The sequence below is a fragment of the Saccopteryx bilineata genome, chromosome 3 (assembly GCF_036850765.1).
Source record: "Saccopteryx bilineata isolate mSacBil1 chromosome 3, mSacBil1_pri_phased_curated, whole genome shotgun sequence".
Lineage (NCBI taxonomy): Eukaryota > Metazoa > Chordata > Mammalia > Chiroptera > Emballonuridae > Saccopteryx > Saccopteryx bilineata.
This window is the reverse complement of record NC_089492.1, coordinates 100,090,510-100,114,584: the sequence shown is the minus strand read 5'-3', so window position 1 is coordinate 100,114,584 and position 24,075 is coordinate 100,090,510. Positions and strand designations below refer to the sequence as shown.

At 39.9% G+C, this 24,075-nt stretch overlaps 1 protein-coding gene across 2 annotated transcripts in view; it reads left to right on the top strand.

The window, feature by feature from the left end:
* The window catches only part of THADA (THADA armadillo repeat containing), a 360,995-nt gene that overhangs the window by 36,132 nt on the left and 300,788 nt on the right, over positions 1–24,075 (top strand). The window contains exons 16-21 of one of the 2 annotated variants that reach the window (XM_066267026.1): positions 1,031–1,182; positions 8,522–8,738; positions 14,010–14,145; positions 14,419–14,552; positions 18,884–19,042; positions 22,515–22,672. In XM_066267026.1, the coding sequence (XP_066123123.1) occupies positions 1,031–1,182; positions 8,522–8,738; positions 14,010–14,145; positions 14,419–14,552; positions 18,884–19,042; positions 22,515–22,672 (956 nt within the window). Of the gene's footprint in view, positions 1–1,030; positions 1,183–8,521; positions 8,739–14,009; positions 14,146–14,415; positions 14,553–18,883; positions 19,043–22,514; positions 22,673–24,075 lie in introns of both variants that reach the window. The other variant, XM_066267025.1, reaches the window with a different exon arrangement.

Below are 24,075 nucleotides of genomic sequence, written 5' to 3'. Positions count from 1 at the left end.
GCAACCATGGGATCATGTCTGATCCCACACTCAAGCCAGCATCCTTGTGCTCAAGCCAGCGACCTCAGGGAATTTAATGCATAATTTTTGTCACATCATCTTTCCGTGAGGATTTGTAAGCATTGCTTCATTGTCTTTTAGTATTGCATTCTGCTGTGGCAAAAAGTGAAGCTGGACTAATTTTTTCCACTTTATAGATAAATTGAGCTTTTTGCCTGAATGGCCAAAAGATTTCTTCTTTATCTTTGATGCCCGGTAATTCTATTAGGCTATGTCTTATTGATTATTCAGTGTTAGTTCAACTAAGACATGATAGGACTTTGGATTCTAGGTCAAGAAGTTCATTGAAGATTTTTTTTGTGTGTGTGTGTGTGACTGAGACAGAGAGAGAGAGAGGGACAGATAGGGACAGATAGGAAGGGAAAGAGATGAGAAGCATCAATTCTTTGTTGCGGCACCCTAGTTATTCATTGATTGCTTCACATATGTGCCTTGATTGGGGTTGGAGGCTACAGCAGAGCAAGTGACCCCTTGCTAAAGTCAGCGACCTTGGGTTCAAGCTGGTGAGCTGTGTGCTCAAACCAGATGAGCCCGTGCTCAAGTCGGCCATCTCGGGGTTTCGAACCTGGTTCTTCTGTGTCCCAGTCTGATGGTCTGTCCAGTGCACCACTGCCTGATCGGGCTTATGAAGACTTTTAAAAATACTTATTTCTTAATTTATTGGTTTTTATTTGTTCAAAAAATAACTTAGTCATCTGGTACATAATATGTAACTATTTGAAAGAGAATGAAATGGTTTTAAACAAAATTTTAAACAATGTTTACTCCCTATTTGGTAAGTTGTAATACTTATTGTTTTATCATTTATATTAATAGAAAATGTATTATTTTATGCTATTATGGATAAAGTATGAAGTGTGAATTTTTGTACAAATTTTCTATAAATTAGGTTAAATAACTTTTTCAAAATGTTTTTTTCTTTTTATTCATTTTTAAATGTTTTTTTATTTTTGTGTTTTGTTTTTTTTAGGTCAAGTCCAAACAGTGTATCAGCTGAGTCAGGATATTGATGTTGGTCGTTTCCAAACATTAATGGAATGTTTTACCAGCACTTTTGAAACAGTGAAAAATTTAGCCTTTGAACTTCTGATGAAGTTACCAAAAACAGTTGCACAGGTTCAGGTATTTGGACTTTTCCTATGTAAATATATATGCATGAAAACTTTATTTTTAAAGCAACAGATAAGGCCTGGCCCAGTGGTAAGAGTGGAGGCCTGGTGTGTGGAAGTCCTGGGTTCAGTTCCCATCAGGGTACACAGAAGAAGCAACTGTCTGCTTCTCCACCCTTCTCTCTCTCTCACTCTCTCTGTATCTCTCTTCTCCTCCTCTCTCTCTTCCCCTCCTGCAGCCATGGCTGATTGGAGCTGGCCCTGGGCCCTGAGGCTCCATGGCCTTGCTTCAGGCACTGAAATAGCCTGGTTGTTGAGCAACATAGAAGCAGCCCCAGGTCAGCAGAGCATCGCCCTGTTATAGGGCTTGCCGGGTAGATCCCGGTCAGGGAGCATGCAGGAATCTCTCTCTGCCTCCCTACCTTCTACCTCTCACTTAGTAAAAAAAATAAAAATAAAACAATAGATAAAGAAATTAATGGATTGTACAGACTCTGCATCTGAATTCTTACATCTTCGGGCTGTTTCAGTTATAATACCTATGTTTTTGAGGGGTGGTGGGATAGAGGAGGTGGGAAAGGGGGAATCGTGTAAGAGGGAACAAAGTCCGAATCAGTGAGCTTGGTTTTTTTTTTAATTGTTTTGATAAAAAGGGAGGTGTAGGAGGCAGTAGGTTTTATTGTGTATGAGATTATTGGTAGATTTCAGTTAACTGTTGTCTCTCCAGTTTCCTTGGACACGTTAATATTTAATCAAAACACATCACTTACAGTAACTTAAGTAAAAAATTTTGAGATAATCCCCCTGCTTAGTAGGTTGGAAAGCTGAGGTAGAAAACAAGTTTCTGATCTTCCAATGAGCAATAGCTAAACTGAGACTGTACCCAGAGTACATGAGGTTAACAACAGTTCTCTCCCGGGCAGGTGGTCTACTCTGTCCCCAGCCCCCACTCTCTTCCTGATACTTTGCACTTCCCACCTTGGGATAGGAACCAAAGATGGGCTTGGGAGTGAGGGCACAGCATGGGGATGGGTCTGCAGAGAGTTCCCTGGCTCAGGATTCTGCTTTGCCCTTCAGGCTTGTTCAGGGGCTAGAAGGTTACCAGTAGCTGTGGGATCGGGTTACTGGCTCTAGAGCTTTGCTGTGGTTTTCTGTTAGAGCTGTATAAAGGCCAAGGGTGCCTGTAAGGGCTGCAGCTGAGCCTTGGTCTGAGCTCCAGCTCTTAGGCTGCATAGGGCATGGCAGCTGTAGATGCAGTGGGCTTCTGTAGGAGCACCTGTCAGAGAGCATAAGGAGTCTGTTCCCATGGCTTCTAGATGGCACTGCAAGGTCTCAGAGCATCTTCCTCTATCTTGGATCCATATTGGAGTTGCTCTCCAGTGTTCACCTATCCCTTTGGTCTTTCAGGTGCCCTGGTGAGCGAAGCTGCTTTGGTGTTTCAGCTTCTAACTTGTGTACCATTTAGAGTTTTTAAAGAAGATACTTTCTCTTACTCTATTTCCTTTCTCCTCTCCCACATAACCCTCTACTTTGTTGTTATCTTTCATCACACTGTAGCCTCATATATATATGAGGCATATATATAAGTATAAGTATGCCTCATTCCTGGCAAATATTTTGAGAATATCTAGAGTGGGGAAGGTACATTATAGCACTTATATGAAAGACTTGGTCCTTACATGAATTATGAAGGGTTCTTAGGGGGCCTCTGTATCTCTAATTTACTAAATGTGTGCTTGGTATATAGACAGTAACTGTAGAATTCAGGAAACTTAGCACATATGGCTTGCTGTAGGATTTTGTTGGTTCTATTATTTGGTATGTCTTGCATATTAGTAAAATGATCTTAGAAATAGGAATTCAAGATTTTAACTTATTAATTACATATTTCCAAAGTTTTTCTTTGGGTATACCTTATATTAAAATATAATTAACACTGGAGAACAATTTTTTTTTCATTTTCTGTTGCATGAGGTTTTAGAACTGTTTCTATATATTTCTGCATCGCTGATTCCAAATCTGAAATCTATTTTTTGGTGTATGCTCTAGTTTTTTTATGCAATTTTAATTTCTTTTTGTTACAGTTAATGGCATGCATTGGTTTTTAAATTGGAGTTAACGGGCAATGACTCTTGGATTGAACATAACTACAAGGCAATTAATGTTTTACAAACATCACTTTTACATAATTGTAATTGTTTTTAAATGTAAAAAATTATTATCTTATAAAAACACCCTCTTATTTTGTTTTAAGATAGAATCATGGCTTCTTCGAATAGGCGTAAATGTAAGAATAGTCTTGACATCTGTTATATATGTAGCTGTTACAGACTTCAATGTTATAGGCACAACATTTCATCATTTGTGACACGTGCATATATTGCCTATTTTCAAATTCCCCTTGGCAATCAAGACAAGTATTGGGCTTCTTATATTGTGTGTAATAATTGTGAGAAGATGCTTTGTGACTGGACAAAAGGAAAATGCAAAGGAATGCCTTTTGGTATTCCCATGGTTTGGCGTGAACCTAAGGACCACAGCAGTGACTGTTATTTCTGTTTGATCCACACAAAGGGCATCGGCAAGAAAAAATGGCATATGATCGCATATCCTAATATTCCTTCAGCAATATGACTTATCCCACACTCTGAGACACTCCCAGTTCCAGTTTTCAATGGTTTTATTTCTTCTAAGGATGAAGAAAGTGAACATGCTGATCAAGTGTATTTTGATAAGATGCATGAGGAAATGGTTGTAGAATCTGAAGGGTCTTCTTCTGATGCCAAGCAGTCACTAACCCCTCAGCAGTTTAGCCAACCTGAATTGAATGACTTAGTAAGAATGACATAAAAATTGTCCTCGACTTTCTGAAGTATGAGGAGCATAACTGGATCATTTTTGTGGATCTTAAAATGGTAAATTTTCTGCCCTGGCCGGTTGGCTCAGTGGTAGAGTGTCGGCCTGGCGTGCAGGAGTCCCGGGTTCGATTCCCGGCCAGGACACAAAGGAGAAGCACCCATCTGCTTCTCCACCCCTCCCCCTCTCCTTCCTATGTGTCTCTCTCTTCCCCTCCCGCAGCCAAGGCTCTATTGGAGCAAAGTTGGCCCGGGCGCTGAGGATGGCTCTATGGCCTCTGCCTCAGGTGCTAGAATGGCTCTGGTTGCAACAGAGTGATGCCCCAGATGGGCAGAGCATCGCCCCCTAGTGGGCATGCCGGGTGGATCCTGGTCAGGTGCATGCGGGAGTCTGTCTGACTGCCTCCCTGTTTCCAGCTTCAGAAAAATACAAAAAAAAAAAAAAAGTAAATTTTCTGCTAGGACAACAGAGAGGTTTCACGAAGTATCCTTGCTTTCTATGTTTGTGGGACAGCCGAGCTCGGGAGAAACACTGGACACAGAAAGAGTGGCCGAAATGTGAAGCTCTGGAAGTAGGGATGCAAAATACTGTGAATGAACCTGTAGTTAATCGAGACAGGATCATTTTTCCTCCACTTCACATCAAACTTGGCTTAATGAAGCAGTTTGTTCAGGCTTTGAATAGAGAAAGTGAGTGCTTTCAACATATTATTTCAGCTTTTCCTGCTTTGTTTTTAGAGAAGATAAAAGCAGGTGCATTTGATAGACATCAAACTTAAACCCTCATATGTGATAAAGAATATGCCAGGAAGATGAATAAAGAGGAGAAAGCAGCATGGCAGTCTTTTGTGGCAGTTACAAAGAACTTCCTTGGCAACAAAAAAGCAGTAAACTATGAACTTCTGGTTCAAAGGATGCTGTTGGCTTTCCGCGACATTGGATGTAACATGAGCGTTAAGATTTACTTCCTAAACAGTCACCTTGAGAAGTTTCCTGAAAATCTTGGAGCTGTTAGTGATGAGCAGACTACTGCTGGAGCATCAAACGGGATTGTCCTCAACAAGTACACAAACGCAAGAGCTACAAATGCAAATTTTTGCCTGAATAGAATTTAAATAAGTTTTGCGCAAATTTTATGATTAAGATAAGTGTTTTAATATGTTCTATTTAGAAATTATAGACAAATTCTGATGCAATCATATCTTTTAGTATATTAGTGTATTTATTGCATTATATAAATTATATTTTCACAAAGATGATGCCCAAGAAGACATTCTACTTTATTATTTTAAAGTAAATGTTGAAAATTTTACGATAAGATGAAAACCTAGCCCTGGCCGGTTGGCTCAGCGGTAGAGTGTCGGCCTAGCCTGCAGAGGACCCGCGTTCAATTCCCGGCCAGGGCACACAGGAGAAGTGCTCATTTGCTTCTCCACCCCTCCGCCGCTCTTTCTTCTCTGTCTCTCCCTTCCCCTCCCGCAGCCAAGGCTCCATTGGAGCAAAGATGGCCCGGGCGCTGGGGATGGCTCTGTGGCCTCTGCCTCAGGAGCTAGAGTGGCTCTGGTCGCAACATGGCGACGCCCAGGATGGGCAGAGCATTGCCCCCTGGTGGGCAGAGCGTCGCCCCTGGTGGGCAGAGCGTCGCCCCTGGTGGGCGTGCCGGGTGGATCCTGGTCGGCGCATGCGGGAGTCTGACTGTCTCTCCCTGTTTCCAGCTTCAGAAAAATGAAAAAAAAAAAAAAAAAAAAAAAAAAAATGAAAACCTAAAATCTTGAATTGCAAAAGAACTGTAGCTTACAGAGAAAAACTAATGTCAGATTTGAGATCAGTACACTCGAATTAGGTAAGAACAAGTGTTTTTGTGGATGCAACAAAAATTTTGTTCCCCAGTGTAATTTTTAAAATAGATAACTTTTTTTTGCCTGACCTGTGTTGGTGCAGTGGATAAAGTGTTGACCTGGGAACACTGGGGTCGCTGGTTCAAAACCCTGGGCTTGCGTGGCCAAGGCACATATGAGAGTTGATGCTTCCTGCTCTTCTCCCTTCTCTCTCTCTCTCTCTAAAAAACTGAATAAAGTTAAAAAAATAAAAAAAATAAAATAAAATAGTTGACTTTCAAACATTTTTGAATGCTATCCTAGGCTCCTTAAAGACTTGTATATAAGTCTGTAGACCTTCTTTCTTGTGGAACTACACGTCCACAGCCTTTATATCATAGTTTGACCTCAGATGGTAGAACAAATATATATTGGGTTTCTTACTAATTGGTTAGTTAAGGAATTCAGGGACTTAACTGTCAATTACAAAAATGGCTTATTTGCTTAATTGGCTCTTTTAAATGCTATTAGAGTTAAGCTTTTGCCTACTTTTAGGTTTTTAGGTCATGAAAAATAGAACATATCAAAAGGCAAAGAGTTTAAATTGAAATAAACTGATAGTTGAATTAGAGCATATGACATCATTAAATTATGGGTGTACCTATAACGAAATTCTAAATTAAGTTTATAATGATTTTTTTCTTTTATTAGACATTTCTGGAATAATCCTGGTCAAATTAATATTATTGAGCAATGAAACCCTGAGTTTCATCATGTGAACCTTGTCAACCATGGAGTTGGGACTAGGATGCATATCTTCTGTCCTCAGCCTGCTGCTGCCTTTCCATATGTATTTTAGTGAATTGTCCTTTGTTCTGACTTTCTTAGGATGGCCTTTGTGAGTAGATTTGTATATGAGATGTAGGTATGGGAGCTCTGATGCAGGATTTCTGAGACTTATCTGATTATTCTCCATGCATATACATGGAGTTTTGCCAGGAACAGCCTGGTGGGTTTGTATTTTTTTCATTTTTCTGAAGCTGGAAACAGGGAGAGACAGTCAGACAGACTCCCGCATGCGCCCGACCGGGATCCACCCGGCACGCCCACCATGGGGCGATGCTCTGCCCACCAGGGGACGATGCTCTGCCCATCCTGGGTGTCGCCATGCCGCAACCAGAGCCACTCCAGCGCCTGAGGCAGAGGCCACAGAGCCATCCCCAGCGCCCGGGCCATCCCTGCTCCAATGGAGCCTTGGCTGCGGGAGGGGAAGAGAGAGACAGAGAGGAAGGCATGGCGGAGGGGTGGAGAAGCAAATGGGCGCTTCTCCTGTGTGCCCTGGCCGGGAATCGAACCCGAGTCCTCCGCACGCTAGGCCGACGCTCTACCGCTGAGCCAACTGGCCAAGGCCGGATTTGTATTTTTGTATGCATTCGTATTTTCCTCCTTTGAACTAGCTCTGTGGGAAGGGAGAAGGGAGGAGAGCAGGAGTATGCTGCCCAGGTAGAACAACCCTGGATGTGCAAAAGAACTGTGGTCTATGTAGAAGTAATGGAGATGACCTGGCTATAGTCATTGCAGAATTCCTGCAGGAAAAAGTAAACTTTTGCTGAAGAAAGAGGTACTTAAAAAAAAAAAAAAAAAAAAGCTTTATCAATGTTGAATTTCCCAACTGATATAATTTTCTATTTTTAAGCAGTTTGCAAAAAATTTATTTATTGATTTTAGAAAGTAAGGGGGCAGGAGAGAGAAAGAAACATCTATCTGCTGTTCCACTTATTTATGCATTCATTGGTTGATTTTTTAAAATTTTATTTATTGACTTTAGAGAGAGGAGGAGGGAGAGAAAGGCAGAAACAGCAATCTGTTCCTGTGTGTGCCCTGATGCGGATTGAACCACAACCTCTGCATACTGAGACCATGCTCCAGCCAACCAAGCTCTGCAGCCAGGGATCATTGGTTGATTCTTGAATGTGTCCTAACTGGGGATCAAACCTACAACCTTGTCATATAGGGAAGCCACTCAAACTAACTAAGCTACCCTGCCAGGGCCTAACTGATAATATTTTCAAGACCCTCATCACTAGGAGTGATTAATAGTAACTGTTACTAACTATAGTAAAAACTCTAACCTATATTCAGAGAGAGAGGGAAGTAATATTACTGGTAGGTAATGTTCTTACTGAGTTACAGATATTTGGCGGGCTCTTTTTAAAGATGTCTTATTCCTTCAAATTAAACAAATGTTTTAGCCTGACCATGGTGGTGGCACAGTGGATAGAGCGTTGTACTGAGACGCAGAGGACCCAGGTTTGAAATCCCAAGGTCTCTGGCTTGAAACCCAAAATTGCTAGCTTGAGCTCAAGGTTGCTAGCTTGAAGCCCAAGGTCTAGAGCTTGAGTTCAAGGTCACTGGCTTGAGCAAGGGGTCACTTGCTCTGCTGTAGCACCCCGGTCAGGGCACATATGAGAAAGCAATCAATGAATAACTAAGGAGATTAAGGAGCCACAACTAAGAATTGATACTACTTATTTCTCTCTCTTCCTGTCTGTCTCTCCCTATCTGTCCCTCTCTCTGTCTTTCTCTTTGCCTCTGTCACCAAAAAAAAAAAAAAAAAAAAAAAAAAAAAAAGAAAGAAAGAAAGAAATGTTTTAGTTACTGAGTCTATGCTTTGTTCTAGGATTCAGAGAAACTGCGAGGCTTATTCCAGGCAGCCCTGGCGCTTAGCACCAGCACCAAACCATATGACTGTGTAACAGCTTCCTACCTGCTGAACTTCTTAATCTGTCAGGACGCTCTGCCATCATCTCTGTCCACCGACTTAAAAACTCAGCACATTGCATGTGGACATGGAGATAATAAGTCTGCTGCTGTGGTGGAAAGTAACACGTTAATGGGTTCGTATTGAGTAAATGACCTTTTGCTCCGATTTATCAAAACCAATATCTTACTTGTTCACTATTCATTTGGTTAGAATATCTAATGGTTAAACAATTCTTTGTGGGTTTTTTAATCTAATACTTTACCAGCATAGTAGTTTACCAGCATATAAGAATATCATGGGTTTCTCTTATGATAAATAGTTTACTCAGCTATACTTTTTAAACAGATGTTCATGTTAAATAAATACATACATAAATGTACATTAATAAAACTCGTATTGAACTCTTTCTCTACTAAAGATGTACTGTTTTTCTGCAGAAATCTGGCCAGGACTATAGCCAGGTCATCTTTGTTATTTCTGTGTAGAGCAGAGGGTTCTGCTGTCTGTCGGGGTTTATGTTTTAACCAGCCATCAGATCCTGCTTGTCCCTCTCCACACAGCCAGTTCTAACATCCAGGGTCTGAGTTGGTTTATTCTAGTGACTGTCAACAAATATTTGTTGAGGATTTATGAAATTAATTTTATGCTAGTAAATTTTCGTTTTGGATTTGTTTTGGAAATAAGAACAGATCAATTTTTTTTTTTTTGTATTTTTCCGTAGTTGGAAACAGGAAGGCAGTCAGACAGACTCCTGCATGCGCCCGACCAGGATCCACCCGCATGCCCACCAGGGGGCGATGCTCTGCCCATCTTGGTGCGTCGCTCTGCCGCAATCAGAGCCTGAGGCAGAGGCCACAGAGCCATCCTCAGCGCCTGGGCAAACTTTGCTCCAGTGGAGCCTTGGCTGTGGGAGGGGAAGAGAGAGACAGAGAGGAAGGAGAGGGGGAGGGGTGGAGAAGCAGATGGGTGCTTCTCCTGTGTGCCCTGGCCAGGAATTGAACCCAGGACTCCTGCATGCCAGGCCGACGCTCTACCACTGAGCCAACCGGCCAGGGCAGTATTTTTATTTAAAAAGAGAGAGGTCTGATATAGAAAGAGCTGAAAATTGTTTTCTTCAAAGTTGTAAAACTTTATGAAATGTTTCAAGTATTCAAAGAATTTTTAAATATATATAGAATTTAGATAGTAAGAATATAAAAATTTAACAAGTTTTGTCCCCAAGCTAGATGATAACTCCCAGATTAAGAAATATAATAGCAGCCCTGGCTGGTTAGCTCAATTGATTAGAGCAGGGATAGTCAACCTTTTTATACCTACTGCCCACTTTTGTATCTGTTAGTAGTAAAATTTTCTAACCGCCCACTGGATCCACAGTAATGGTGATTTATAAAGTAGGGAAGTAACTTTACTTTATAAAATTTATAAAGCAGAGTTACAGCAAGTTAAAGCATATAATAATAATTACTTACCAAGTACTTTATGTCAGATTTTTGCTGTTTGGCAGAATAAATTTTTTGATTTTTTTTCTTTTTTTTTTTTTTGCATTTTTCTGAAGCTGGAAACAGGGAGAGACAGTCAGACAGACTCCCGCATGCGCCTGACCGGGATCCACCCGGCACGCCCACCAGGGGCGATGCTCTGCCCACCAGGGGGGTGATGCTCTGCCCATCCTGGGCGTCGCCATGTTGCGACCAGAGCCACTCTAGCGCCTGAGGCAGAGGCCACAGAGCCATCCCCAGCACCCAGGCCATCTTTGCTCCAATGGAGCCTTGGCTGCGGGAGGGGAAGAGAGAGACAGAGAGGAAGGCGCGGCGGAGGGGTGGAGAAGCAAATGGGCGCTTCTCCCATGTGCCCTGGCCGGGAATTGAACCCGGGTCCTCCGCACGCTAGGCCGACGCTCTACCGCTGAGCCAACCGGCCAGGGCGGCAGAATAAATTTTTATAAAACAACTTACTATAGTTAAATCTATCTTTTTATTTATACTTTGGTTTCTCCGCTGCCGCCCACCATGAAAGCTGCAACACCCACTAGTGGGCAGTAGGGACCAGGTTGACTACCACTGGATTAGAGCATTGTCCCTAAGCACAGAGATGCTGGTTTGATCCCGGATCTGAGCACATGCAGGCACAGATTGATGTTCTTGTCTCTCTCTTGCTCTCTCCCCTCCTCTCTTTAAAATCAATTAAAATAAATAAACATGTAAAAAAAGAGAAATACAACAGCGGCCATATCTTTGAAGGCTCTCCTTTGTTCTGGCTCCTCTCTCCACCATACGATTATAGTTCTGTGCTTTATATTAATCTTTCATCTGGTCTTTCCAAAGGTTTCACCACTTGTGTATATATCATTAAATAATATATTATTAACCTTTATATGATTTTGACTTTTTATATAAATAGTACTATATATTACAAGTTTATTACTTTGTTCTCCTGTTAATGGATTTTTTTTTTCTGAAGAAATAATGACGGTGTGAACAATCTCATCACTGTATCTGACTATTGCTAGATTTAAAAAATTTGCAGAATATGCCTGACCAGGTGGTAGTACAGTGGATAAAGTGTTGGACTGGGATGTAGAGCACCCAGGTTTGAAACCCCGAGGTTGCTGGCTTGAGCACAGGCTCATCTGGCTTGAGCACTGGGTTTCTGGCTTGAGTGTGGGATCATAGACATAACCCCATGGTCACTGGCTTGAGCCCAGAGGTCCCTGGCTTGAAGCCCAAGGTTGCTGGCTTGAGCAAGGGGTCACTTGCTATGCTGGAGCCCCTCCCCCATAAGGAACATATGAGAAAGCAATCACTGAACAACTAAGGTGCCGCAACAAAGAATTGATGCCTCTCATATCTCTCCTATCCTGTCTGTCTGTCCCTATCTGTCCCTCTCTCTGACTTTCTGTCAAAAAAATAAATAAATTACAGAATATAAAATGGTATTTTATTGTGGTTTAATTTTGCCTTTTTCTGATTGCTAATATATATGAGCATCTTTTTATGTGTCTGTAGGCTGTTCACTTTTCCCCTTTGGTGAAATGCTTGCTCGTATCCTTTGTTCAGTTTTCTGTGGGGTTGTGTTGTCTTTTTCTTGTTGATTTTTAGGAGATCTTGATATATGCCTAAAATTAATAATTTACTAGTTATATACAGTTTTAAATTTTAGAATGTAATCCCCTCTTTCTGAGTGGTGAGTGAAAACATTTACTGTGCTGGAATAACTGAATATTCTCATGTAAAGGAACGAAATTGGACCCACTACCTCATACCATATACAAAAATTAACTTAAAAATGGATCAAAGACCTAAATGTAAGCACTAAAAAGATAAAACTCTTAAAAGAAAACATGGGTGTAAATTTTTATGATCTTGAGGTAGATAGTGATTTGTTAGATATGACACCCAAAACATAAACAACAGAGAAAAATTAGATAAATTGAACTTTATCAAATTTTTGTTATATCAAGGACATTATCAAGAAAGTGAAAAGAAAATGTGCAGAGGGGGAAAGTATTCACAAATCCTTTATCTGATAAGAGATTTGTATGCGAAATGTATCAAGAGCTTTCACAGCTCACTAATAACAGGATATAACCAGATTTAAGAACAGACAAAGAATCTGAATAAGCAGAAAAGATAAATATGAACAATAAGTACCTGAAAAGATGCTCAACATCATTAGCCATTAGGGAAATACAGATCAAAATCTGTGAGGAAGCACCTCACACCTGATTGGATAACTATGATTTTTTTAAAAATTGAGAGTAGTTAAGTGTTGATGAGGATATGGAGAAAGTGGATCCCTGATAACTGCTGGTGGGAATGGAAATTATGCAGCCACTTCCAAAAACAATCTGGCAGTTCTTCAAAAGATTAGATACAGAGTTACCACATAGCTTAAATCAGGGTCCCCAAACTTTTTACACAGGGGGCCAGTTCACTGTCCCTCAGACCATTGGAGGGCCGGACTAAAAAAAAACTATGAACAAATCATTATGCACACTGCACATATCTTATTTTAAAGTAAAAAAACAAAATGGGAACGAATACAATATTTAAAATAAAGAACAAGTAAATTTAAATCAACAAACTGACCAGTATTTCAATGGGAACTATGCTCCTCTCACTGACCACCAATGAAAGAGGTGCCCTTTCCAGAAGTGTGGCGGGGGCGGATAAATGGCCTCAGGGGGCCGCATGTGGCCCGCGGGCCGTAGTTTGGGGACCCCTGGCTTAAATAGACATTTATTTTTTTTCAATTCTGGAGGCTGGAAAGTTCAAGATTAATGTACTAAAGCCGCTTCCACTGCTGGTGGGGACCTTCTTCCTGGCTCGCAGATAAGGAGCCTTCTTGTTTTGTGCTTACATGGAGGAGGGAAAGCAAACTCTGGTCTCTCTTCCTCTTAAAAGAACACTGATCCCATCAGGAAGGGTCCCACCCTCATGACCTCATTGAAATCTAATTACTTCCAAAAGGCCCCACTTCCAAATATTACCACATTGGGAGTTAGGGCTTCAACATAAATTTGGTGGGGCTTTTTTTTTTTTTTTACAAATATTCAGTTCATAATGTACATATACTTAAGAGAAATGAAAACTATGTCAAGACAAAAACTTATACACGAATGTTTCTAGCAGCATTAATCATAACAGTTAAAAAATGGAAATAGCCCACATGTCTTTGAATTGATTCGTGGATAAACAAAATGTGGTATATCCATACAATGGACCACTTATTTATTCATCTGTAAGAACGAATGAAATCTTGGTACATGCTACAACATGGATGAACTTTGAAAACATGAAAAGTGAAAGAAGCCACACATTATATAGTTTCATTTACACGGTATGTCCAGAATAGGCCAATCTGTAGAGACAGGAAGCAGACCAGCGGTTGCCTAAGGCTGGGAAAAGTGAGAGGTGCAGGGAGTGGAATGACTGCTACCGGTGAGGCTTTCTTGATGGGGGAGGGTGAAAATGTTCTAAAATTGATTGTGGTGATGGTTGCACACATCTGTGAATATACTAAAAACCACTGACTTGTACAGTTTAAATATATAAATTATATGGTATAAGTCTATTTTTTTTTTAAATCTACTGTCCAAACAGCACATGTACATGGGCCTAGGATCTAATACCCCAGACAGAGGATTCTAGGAGGAATGATTCAGAGCGAATGCTGTACACGGACCCAGGAAGTCAGGGAAAGATACTCAGTTCTACCTTCACTGGAAATGGTGACGGACTGGATAACCTTGAAAGATATATATATTTTTTAATTCAAAACCTCTAGTATTAAGGATCAGTTGAGTTGGGTGTTTTCATGGGAACTATTTTGCTGTTCACAGGTTTATATAAGTGCGTTTTTAAATTGCATTACTTTTCTGTTGTTGTTTGTTTGCTTTTTCTAGTTATCAAATGCTTGTTGGGAAATCTTGAGGAAGAAGTATCCCAGGCTGAGAAGTCTCTGCTTCAGGCAGCAGCATCATTTCCAATGTACGGGCGAGTCCACTGTATAACAAGGGCTTTGCAGAAGTTACCGCTAAAGTAAGTATATCCATGCTTCTCTTCTGAACACTCTTTTCTGGGCTTTAAATTCTTGTTGAAATGTGTCCTGGGAAAGGAATATATGACCTTACAGTTAATTAAAAATTAGATTTAAAATGTTTACATACACATATTTTTACTTCTGAAATATTTCATAGATTGCATATTTTAAAACCCAAATTCTTTCAACTCCTTTTATCTATGTTGATTTCTATTTACAGAATTGGGTTTTTGCTTGTGGTATTAATTTCCGTATCCTCCTTGTTGCAGCAGCCTGCAGTTGGTGACTGGATGGAGACCCGTGGTGGAGCAGCTCCTTCTGATGTCCTACAGGCTCTCTGCTGTGGTGTCTCCTGTCATTCAGAGCTCTTCTCCAGAAGGCCTCATCCCAATGGACACTGATTCAGGTCAGCAGACAAAGAAAGCTCCAATTCATATATTTTTCTTTGCTTTTAAATCTTTTCCCTAATCATTTCTTTAGCGAGTTATACATGCTAAATAAGGGAGAAAAGTAATTATCATTAGTGATATTCCTGCCTTTTTATTTTATTTTTTAAGTGAGAGGAGGGGAGATAGTGAAACAGACTCCTGCATGTGCCCCAACCAGGATACACCTGGCACCCCATGTCTGGAGCCAATGCTTAAATCAACTGAGCTAGTTTTAACATGTGAGCCTGACCCTCGGACCTACCAAACTATCCTCAGTGCCAGGGGCCGATGCCTGAACCAGTCGAGCCACTGTCTGCGGGAGGGGAAGAAGGAGGAAATGGGGAAAGAGAGGGGGAGAGAAGCAGATGGTCGCTTCTCTTGTGTTTCCTGACTGGGAGTCAAACCCGAATATGCATATGCTGGGCCAATGCTCTGTCCACTGAGCAAACCAGCCAGGGCCATATTTCTACCTTTTTAATAATATTTTTATGTTTTCTAAAATAACCTCAATAAATAAAGTAACCAGGTAGGGTGAGTAAGGCACTTTTTCCTCTGGGGTAAATTGGGTTTTTATAATTTTGTCATTTCAGAAACTATTGGGTAATGGCTGGGATCAGGAGAACAGGCAGGATAAATTAGAGAGGTAGCAATTGATGGGGTTCAGTCAGAGAAAGCAACTGATTTAGGAATCTGAAATGGGCAAAGACCATTTAATTTAAAAAAAGAAAAGAATAGGAGAAGATACTCATAATGCCCCCAGATGACATGAACTTTAATTGGTCGTCTTCCTCCCAACTCCTGTGTCTTTGCAAATGGCCCTGCCAACAGACTATTCATGCAAGTCAGGAGCCTAGACTGCTTTGACATCGTGGGCTCCTTATACTTACAATATTTAGCCCATCTCTATATTCCTGCAGTGTTATCCTTAAATATCTTTCAAATCTCTTCTTTTTATCTGCATCTTCTTACTCCAGGCTTTTATCTTCTCTTGTTTGTACTACTTAGGGGCTTTTCAACTAGTTTCCCCACATCTACTCTTATCTCCTTGCTGTACCCAAAGTAATCTTTTTCAGTCATGTAATTCATCATGTCATACAGAATCTGTACTTGACCCTTGTTCCCTGCCCCGTGCTGCCCCTCTTAGTTAAAATATATCAGTGACCTCGGACCAGCTCTTGTAATATTGAATAGTTTGCTCCTGCCTCCTGCCCGCCTGTCTCTTACTGCTCTCCACTTCCCACACAGCATTTCTTTATGGGGCTGTGAAGTTTAACAGGGACTTGTCTGTGTTTTTTTTCCCCTTGTACTTAGCACAGTACCTGGCAGAAATAGGTACACAGTAAATATTTGTTATGATGAAAAACCAATGAGTGAACAGTTCCTGAAAGGATGAGAACTAAACTCAGTGTCTGGGATACCCTAGGTCAGGGGTCCCCAAACTTTTTACACAGGGGGCCAGTTCACTGTCCCTTAGACCGTTGGAGGGCCGCCACATACAGTGCTCCTCTCACTGACCACCAATGAAAGAGGTGCCCCTTCCTGAAGTGTGGCGGAGGAGGGGGGGCGGATAAATGGCCTCAGGGGGCTGTAGTTTGGGGATGCCTGCCCTAGGTGGTATATAATAATATACCTGTGCTTTCACGGGCCAGAGGGATTGGCTGTTAACACCTATAAAGTCGTGGAGTAAATTTATGTTTGGTCTTTTTTTTTTTTTTTTTTCTTTTCATTTTTCTGAAGCTGGAAACAGGGAGAGACAGTCAGACAGACTCCCGCATGCGCCCGACCGGGATCCACCCGGCACGCCCACCAGGGGTGGAGCTCTGCCCACCAGGGGGCGATGCTCTGCCCATCCTGGGCGTCGCCATGTTGCGACCAGAGCCACTCTAGCGCCTGGGGCAGAGGCCACAGAGCCATCCCCAGCGCCCGGGCCATCTTTGCTCCTATGGAGCCTTGGCTGCAGGAGGGGACGAGAGAGACAGAGAGGAAAGCTCGGCGGAGGGGTGGAGAAGCAAATGGGCGCTTCTCCTATGTGCCCTGGCCGGGAATCGAACCCGGGTCCTCCGCATGCTAGGCCGACGCTCTACCGCTGAGCCAACCGGCCAGGGCTATGTTTGGTCTTGAAATAAAGTTTGAGTGCACTTTGGAGTGCAAATGAGAGCCTTGTATTAAAAACACACTGAGTATATCATAAACACGCCACATCCTGCATAAATTGGTGATGGTTCATGATACTAAGTTATATTCATTTATTTTGGCTGATAGTCTAAATATCAAAATTGGATGCTTTAGTTTTCCTACTTACTACATAGGAAGAAAGGACACCCAGTCTTATAGCTAATATTTGGAGCAGGCAAGTACTGGTACAGTACAGGAGTGGGGCAAAAGGAGGTTTCAGTTGTTCCTATGGAAAATAATATAAGAATAAACTCAGGGTTCATGCACTCACAACTGTAAACTTACTTTTGCTCCACCTTGTATATTCTAGTTGAGAAATCTTGAATATTTGTCATCCATTGTGGTTAGGGCCTGCAGAGTATTTAAAAATTATGCTTATTACCATTTAAAAATATCTGTTAATCTCAAAAACTTATCTATGGCACACTGATCTTTCCTTAATTTTGCCTTTTCTTTTTTTCTCTGGTTCTCTCCATTTTTTCTGATATTCCCCCCACATTGTCTGCCATGCATTCTGAATTCTTTGAAAAAAGTCTCCCTAGTAAGCCATAAAAATAAATGGTAGGGTTCTTAAACTCTTACTCTGATCATCCTTTTTTATTTTTAAAGTCTTTTCATGGCCATCAAAATTTGTGTGTTTTTGGAAAAATTTCATGGTACCACAAAACAACATAAGATATTGGTTGAATTATCATGATAGCAGGTTGTGTCTTTGTATTTCTCATAATACCTAAAATGTAAGCGTATCTAATAGGTATACAGTAAATACCAATTATTTCATTTGTTCATTGGTTTCATATGATTATCTGTTGTTATTTTCTTTAAAACTCGAACTGGCCAGTTTTTTATTACCTAGTCATCCATTCATTCCTTCCGTCCATATTACTGAACCTCTGCTATGAGCCAGTTTTTGTTCAGGCACCGGCTCCTCAGCAGTGAACAAAGTTCTGCTTTCATGGGATTTACATTTCCTGATCCAGTGAGTACTTAGGGAATAAAAATAAAGTTTAATATAATACTAGGACTGTATATCATACTTAGAAAGTAGTATATTACATAATGCATTTAAAATCAAATATGGAGTCTTTATGATATTCCTAGCCTATAAAATAATGTTTTTGTTGGTGGTGGAGTTTCTTTTATATATTTTTTAACTTTCTACTTTTTTTTTTTTTGTATTTTTCTGAAGCTGGAAACGGGGAGGCAGTCAGACAGACTCCCGCATGTGCTGACTGGGATCCACCCGGCACGCCCACCAGGGGGCATGCTCTGCCCATCCGGGGCGTCACTCTGTCGCAACCAGAGCCACTCTAGCACCTGGGGCAGAGACCAAGGAGCCATCCCCAGCGCCCGGGCCATCTTTTGCTCCAATGGAGCCTTGGCTGCAGGAGGGGAAGAGAGAGACAGAGAGGAAGGAGAGAAGGAGTGGTGGAGAAGCAGATGGGCGCTTCTCCTGTGTGCCCTGGCCAGGAATCGAACCCGGGACTTCCGCACGCCAGGCCGACGCTCTACCACTGAGCCAATCGGCCAGGGCCAACTTTCTACTTTTAAACCTTGATAACTTATGTTAGATAGGGAAACAACTTCTTGACACCAAATTTATAGAAGTTTATTGCTCTTCTTTTGCATAACTGTGCCCTATGGACAGTTTCTATTGTGTTTTTTGTCCTTGCTTCAACCTATTTAATATGATTGCCATGTTTTAAAACCGTGATGGTGAACTTTTTTATAAAAACCTCCCACTTTTGCAGTGCTGGTCAACCTGGTCCCTCCTGCCCACTAGTGGGCATTCCAACTTTCATGGTGGGCGATAGCTGGGCAACCAAATGGCACCGTGATTGGCCCACCATGAAAGCTGGAGTGCCCGCTAGTGGGCAGGAGGGACCAGGTTGACCAGCACTGCAAAAGTGAGCGGGTTTTTAGAAAAAGGTTCGCCATCACGGTTTTAAAAGAGCAGTCAGTGTATGAAAGTCTTTATGGATAAAGTATTCACATTATCTATCCTGTGAGTCTTCTAATAGAGCTGATTATCAAGTATTGAAAATTACAAAATTTTTGAGGGCAAACACCTTCAAGGAAAATGGGCATGTGGTGTGGAACTAGGGTTTTATGTATTGTCATCTCTCTCTCTCAGAGTCAGCAAGCCGCTTACAGATGATTCTGAATGAGATTCAACCACGAGATACTAATGATTACTTCAATCAAGCCAAGATATTGAAAGAGTGTGATAGCTTTGACTTGGAGGACTTGAATGCCAGTGTGCCAAATAGTGATTCTTCTGCAGAAATCAAAGGTAGCATGTTATAGAATCAGTATTGTAATCAGTCAGTATTTAAATGACAATGAAAAGAAATTGTATAAAATACCCTTTTTATATAGTAAATGAGAGGCTGCATGTGTGTACAGAACATTTGTGAAGTCTTTTTTTGAGCTTATAAATGATTTATTTGGGAAATGAGTTTATAAAACTTTTACCAGTTTAAAAGTGTGCCTTAGTGCAGTATGTAAGGTACTACAACAAAAAGCCTTTGACTGACCAAACCTGTCTTGATAACCAGGTGATGTAAGCACTGTGCTGCATGGTGAACTTGGGTTTGGGCAGTAATCGGTTTCTCCCAGTATGGTTCATTGTTGTCTGTTGTGCGAGTCCTTATACTCAAGCAGCCTTTATGGTGAAGCAGCTTTTTGAAGGAAACAAACCTTATTACTCAATAAAATGTGAGCTGCTCTGTTGTACCAGGCCTCCGGGATTCAAGTTCTTACTACTTATTTTCTCATTAGTTGTTATTATATAATTTTCTATAATGCTACGAAAAGTCATCAGAAGCAATAATGTCTTAGAAATTTATTACACATTCTGCATTCTCCACTAGATGGGGATATTGTCTTGTAAAAAATTCTGTGTTTTTTTAAATTATACAAAATAACATAAATATATGCTTATTAGCTTCAAACACTACAGAGGTAAATTTTATTTTTTTACTTTTATTTTTATTAAGTGAGAGACGGGGAAGTAGTGAGACAGACTCCTGCATGTGCCCCAACTAGGATCTACCTGGCAAACCCCTACTAGGCAATGCTCTGCCCATCTGGGGATGTTGCTCTGTTGTTCAGCAACTGAGCTATTTTAGCACCTGAGTCAAGGCCATGGAGCCATCCTCAGTGTCTAGAGCCAAATCTCTTGAACCATTTGAGCCATGGCTGCAGGAGGGGAATAGAGAGAGAGAGAAGGGAGAAGGGGAGGGGTGGAGAAGCAGATGGTCGCTTCTACTGTGTGCCCTGACTGGGAATCGAACCCAGGACTTTCACACACCCAGCTGACACTCTACCTCTGAGCCAACCAGCTAGGGCCCAATGTGGTTTATAAACAAATCAAAACCCTCTTTTATCTCCCCTCTAATCTCACTTCTTTCCTTTGAGTGTATATCCTTTTAGACCTGTTCAATGTGTCTATGTGTATGTACATTTATCCTTTCAGTTTAATGGGCTTTTAAAAACACAAATTAGTTTATTGTATATGTTGTGAAAAGGCGGTCTAGTTTTATTCTTTACATGCATCTGTCCGATTTTCCCAACACCATTTATTGAATAGACTGTCTTTACCCCATTGTGTGTTCTTGCCTTCTTTGTCAAATATTAATTGACCATATAGGCATGACTTGTTTTCTGGTCTCTTTATTCGCTTCTGTTGATCTATACATCTGTTTTTATGCCAGTACCATGTTGTTTTGATTACTTAAGGTCTTGTAATATAGTTTGATATCAAGTAGCATGATTCCTCCAACTTTGTTCTTCTTTCTCAAAATTGCTATGAAAATTTGGGATCCTTTGTCATCTACGTACATTTTTGAGATATTTGTTCTAGTTCTGTACAATATACCATTGGTATTTTGAGAGGAATTACATTAAATCTATAGATTGCCTTGGATAATATAGATAAGCTCAAAATAGATTAAAGACTTAAATATTAGACAACTATAAAAATCCTAGAAGAAAACATAGGCAGTAAAATCTCAGACACTTCTCATAGCAATATTTTTAAAAATATATCTCGAGCAAGGAAAACAAGAGAAAAAAAAACAAATGGGACGACTACATCAAACTAAAAAGCTTTTGCACAGTTAAGGAAACCATAAACAAAATGAAAAGACATCCCACTGAATGGGAGAACATATTCACTGATACATCTGATAAAGAATTAATATCCAAAATTTATAAAGAACTTATAAAACTCAACACCAAAACCCCCCAAACAATCCAATTAAAAAATGGGCAAAGAACTTGAATAGACACATTTCTTAAAAGGACATACAAATGGCCAATAAACATATGAAAAGATGCTCAACATCACTAATAATCAGAGAAGTACAAAATAAAACCACAGTGAGATATCACCTCACAACTGTCAGAATGGCTGTCATCAATAAATCAACAAACAAGTGCTGGCGAGGGTGTGGAGAAAAGGAAACCCTCTTGCGCTGTTAGTGGGAAAGAAAGGAGATTTGTATAGCCACTGTGGAAAGCGGTATAGAGTTATCTCAAAAAATAAAAACAAAACTGCCTTTTGACCCAGCGATCCCTCTTCTGGGAATACATCCTAATGTATCCGAAACACTAATTTGAAAGAATATATGCAGCATTATTTGCAATAGCCAAGATCTGGAAACAGTCCAAGTGCTTACCAGTAGATGAGTGGATAAAAAAGTTATACATTTACAATGGAGACTACATGGCCATAAAAAGAAGGAAATCTTACCTTTTGTGATTACATGGATGAACCTGGAGATCATTATGCTAATGAAATAAGCCAATAAGACAAGTACTATATGATTTCACTCCTATGTGGAATCTAATGAACAGAATGAACTAACACGCAATATAGAAACAGACTCATACATAGAGAGCAGGCTGACAGCTGTTGGGGGTACGGGGATGAGGGAGGTGGAGGGATAGAGCAAAAAAGGACAAATAAAACTCATGGACATAAACAACAGTGTGGTGATTGTGCGGGGGGAGGTGGAGGACAGTGTAAGGGGATAAGTGATGATGGATGAAGGCTTGACTTGGGGGTGAACACACAGTACAATGTACAGAGATGTGTTGTAGGATTGGGCACTTGAAATTTGTAGTGTCATCCCAATAAAATTCAATTAAAAAAATAAATAAAATTTAAAAGTGAAAAATAAAACACAAGTGGGATTACATTATGAGTATTATTTTGTTTACTTAGCTTTTAAGTTTAATAACGTTTGATATTTTTAATATTAGTACTAAAATATTTCTAAAACTAGAAAAAGAGAGTAAGAATAATTAATGCTTATTTGCCATGGAATTTAAATATATTTTGAAAGCAAATTTGTATTTTCATTTGATTTAAATAGTCCTATCCTACTCTTTTACTGATATAACAGCCACCCTCACCAAAATAAATAATTAAGTATATATGTTATAGTCATATTTTATGGATGACTGAGTGGCAGAGACAGTTTATTTCTTTAATTTCCAAAGGTTAGACTTAAGCTTTGAAACAGCAATGAGTTTTATTTTAAAATTTATTTTGAATGTAGTATGTTAAACATTTAGCATGATTTCTACTCATAGAACATGCTCCACAAATGTTAGTTATTTTCTACTGAGTAAATATAATTTATGACAAATTTGGTTTAAGCAGATTGTTCTTGGGAAATTATGAATAAGCTTGTTCTAAGAAACCTGGGATGTGAGCAATCAAATGTTGCAATAGGTTCTGATTTTTTTTTTTTAAGGTAAAGAAGGAAAAACATGTGACGTAACTGCTCAGATGGTGCTGGTGTGCTGCTGGAGAAGTATGAAGGAAGTCGCTTTGCTCTTGGGCACGCTGTGCCAGCTTCTGCCCATGCAGCCTGTGCCAGAGACTCCTGATGGACTACTGACGGTGGGGCAGGTAGGGTGAATGTTTGTTTCACCTGGTGTAATTTCTGCTCAAAGCACAGATCACAAGCCTTTATTTATAACTCCACTTACAAAAAAAAAAGAAAGAGAGAGAGAATATTTCTGAATATTTATTGAATAAAATCATACATGTGTCCACTGAAGGAAGTTGATGGTAGTTTATGAATTACACCTTGCAACACAGTTCAAAGCTAGGGCATTTTTAGAAACATTTTTATTTTTCTAAGTTATATAAATAACTAGGTTTTTACCTCACTTTTAACTTTAATATTATCATTTTAATTTTCAGTAACACATAAGATTTAAAATTTGAATTTAAATGAAATTCTTGAGTAAAACTCTATAAACCTTTCAACTTTTGCAAAGAAAACAACAGTACTGTATTGGTTGATTATGGATCTCTTGTTTCCCACTACATTGATAAAAAAGTCATAGTCACTTTGGTTTGTTGGCTGACTTTTTATTTTAAAACCACAAAGTTAGTTCACCATCTGGGACTGTTCAAGTGACTCAAGTGCAGTGTTTACAAGAAATTAGCTTACCATAAGCATTTCATTTGGAAATATTTTAGATTTATTAGATTTCTGTTTTTAATTGATTCCCTCTTCCTCCCCATATGGTTTCAACAAATCCATTTCCCACCATTTTCCAGCAAAGATATATAACATGTACTTTCATTTTTTAACCTTTTTCAAATAAAGATAATTTTTCCCATAGGGTGTTGCAACATTTAAGAACAAAACAAACATTGTAGTATGCTAATGCTGATTATATCTATAATAACCATGTGACTCGTTGCCGAGAAATAATGCTAATATTATTATTCTCACACTCTCTGAGGCTCATGTGCTTGCATCTGGCTAACAGCTGGGTTTATGATGATGTTGCAAGGCCTTGAGATGGAGAATGGCAGAGGGAACAGTACATTGCCAGCATCATTATGTTCCTTATTCTTTTCCAAATCAAATAGGCGTTAGTGTCTTAGAGTGACTTGCAGTCATTGCTGGTGACTGGCTGTAGTGCCAATGCCAACATCTTTGCTGAGGAATCCAGCTATGATTAATGATTGCTTCACTGATGTTCACCATTTTTACTAAGCAGTAAACATATGCTAGAGTCCCTTGACTTCTCAGCTTTTCAAGTACAAGTTAAAATATTTATTTTTATGGGTTTGTTGGATTTTTATTTTTTTAAATAAGGGAAACATATTTTGTTTTTAGTATAACTGAGAAAGACCTGAAGCTTACTGTGGAAATTATGTTGCTTTTACACCTTTTATGTGGGGTAACCATGTTAATATTGTGAGTTAATGTAAAATGAAAGACATTTTGTAAAGAATAACAGCAACAATAACAAAGAAAGGCTCTTATAAGCTTAAGAACTCTTTTAATGACT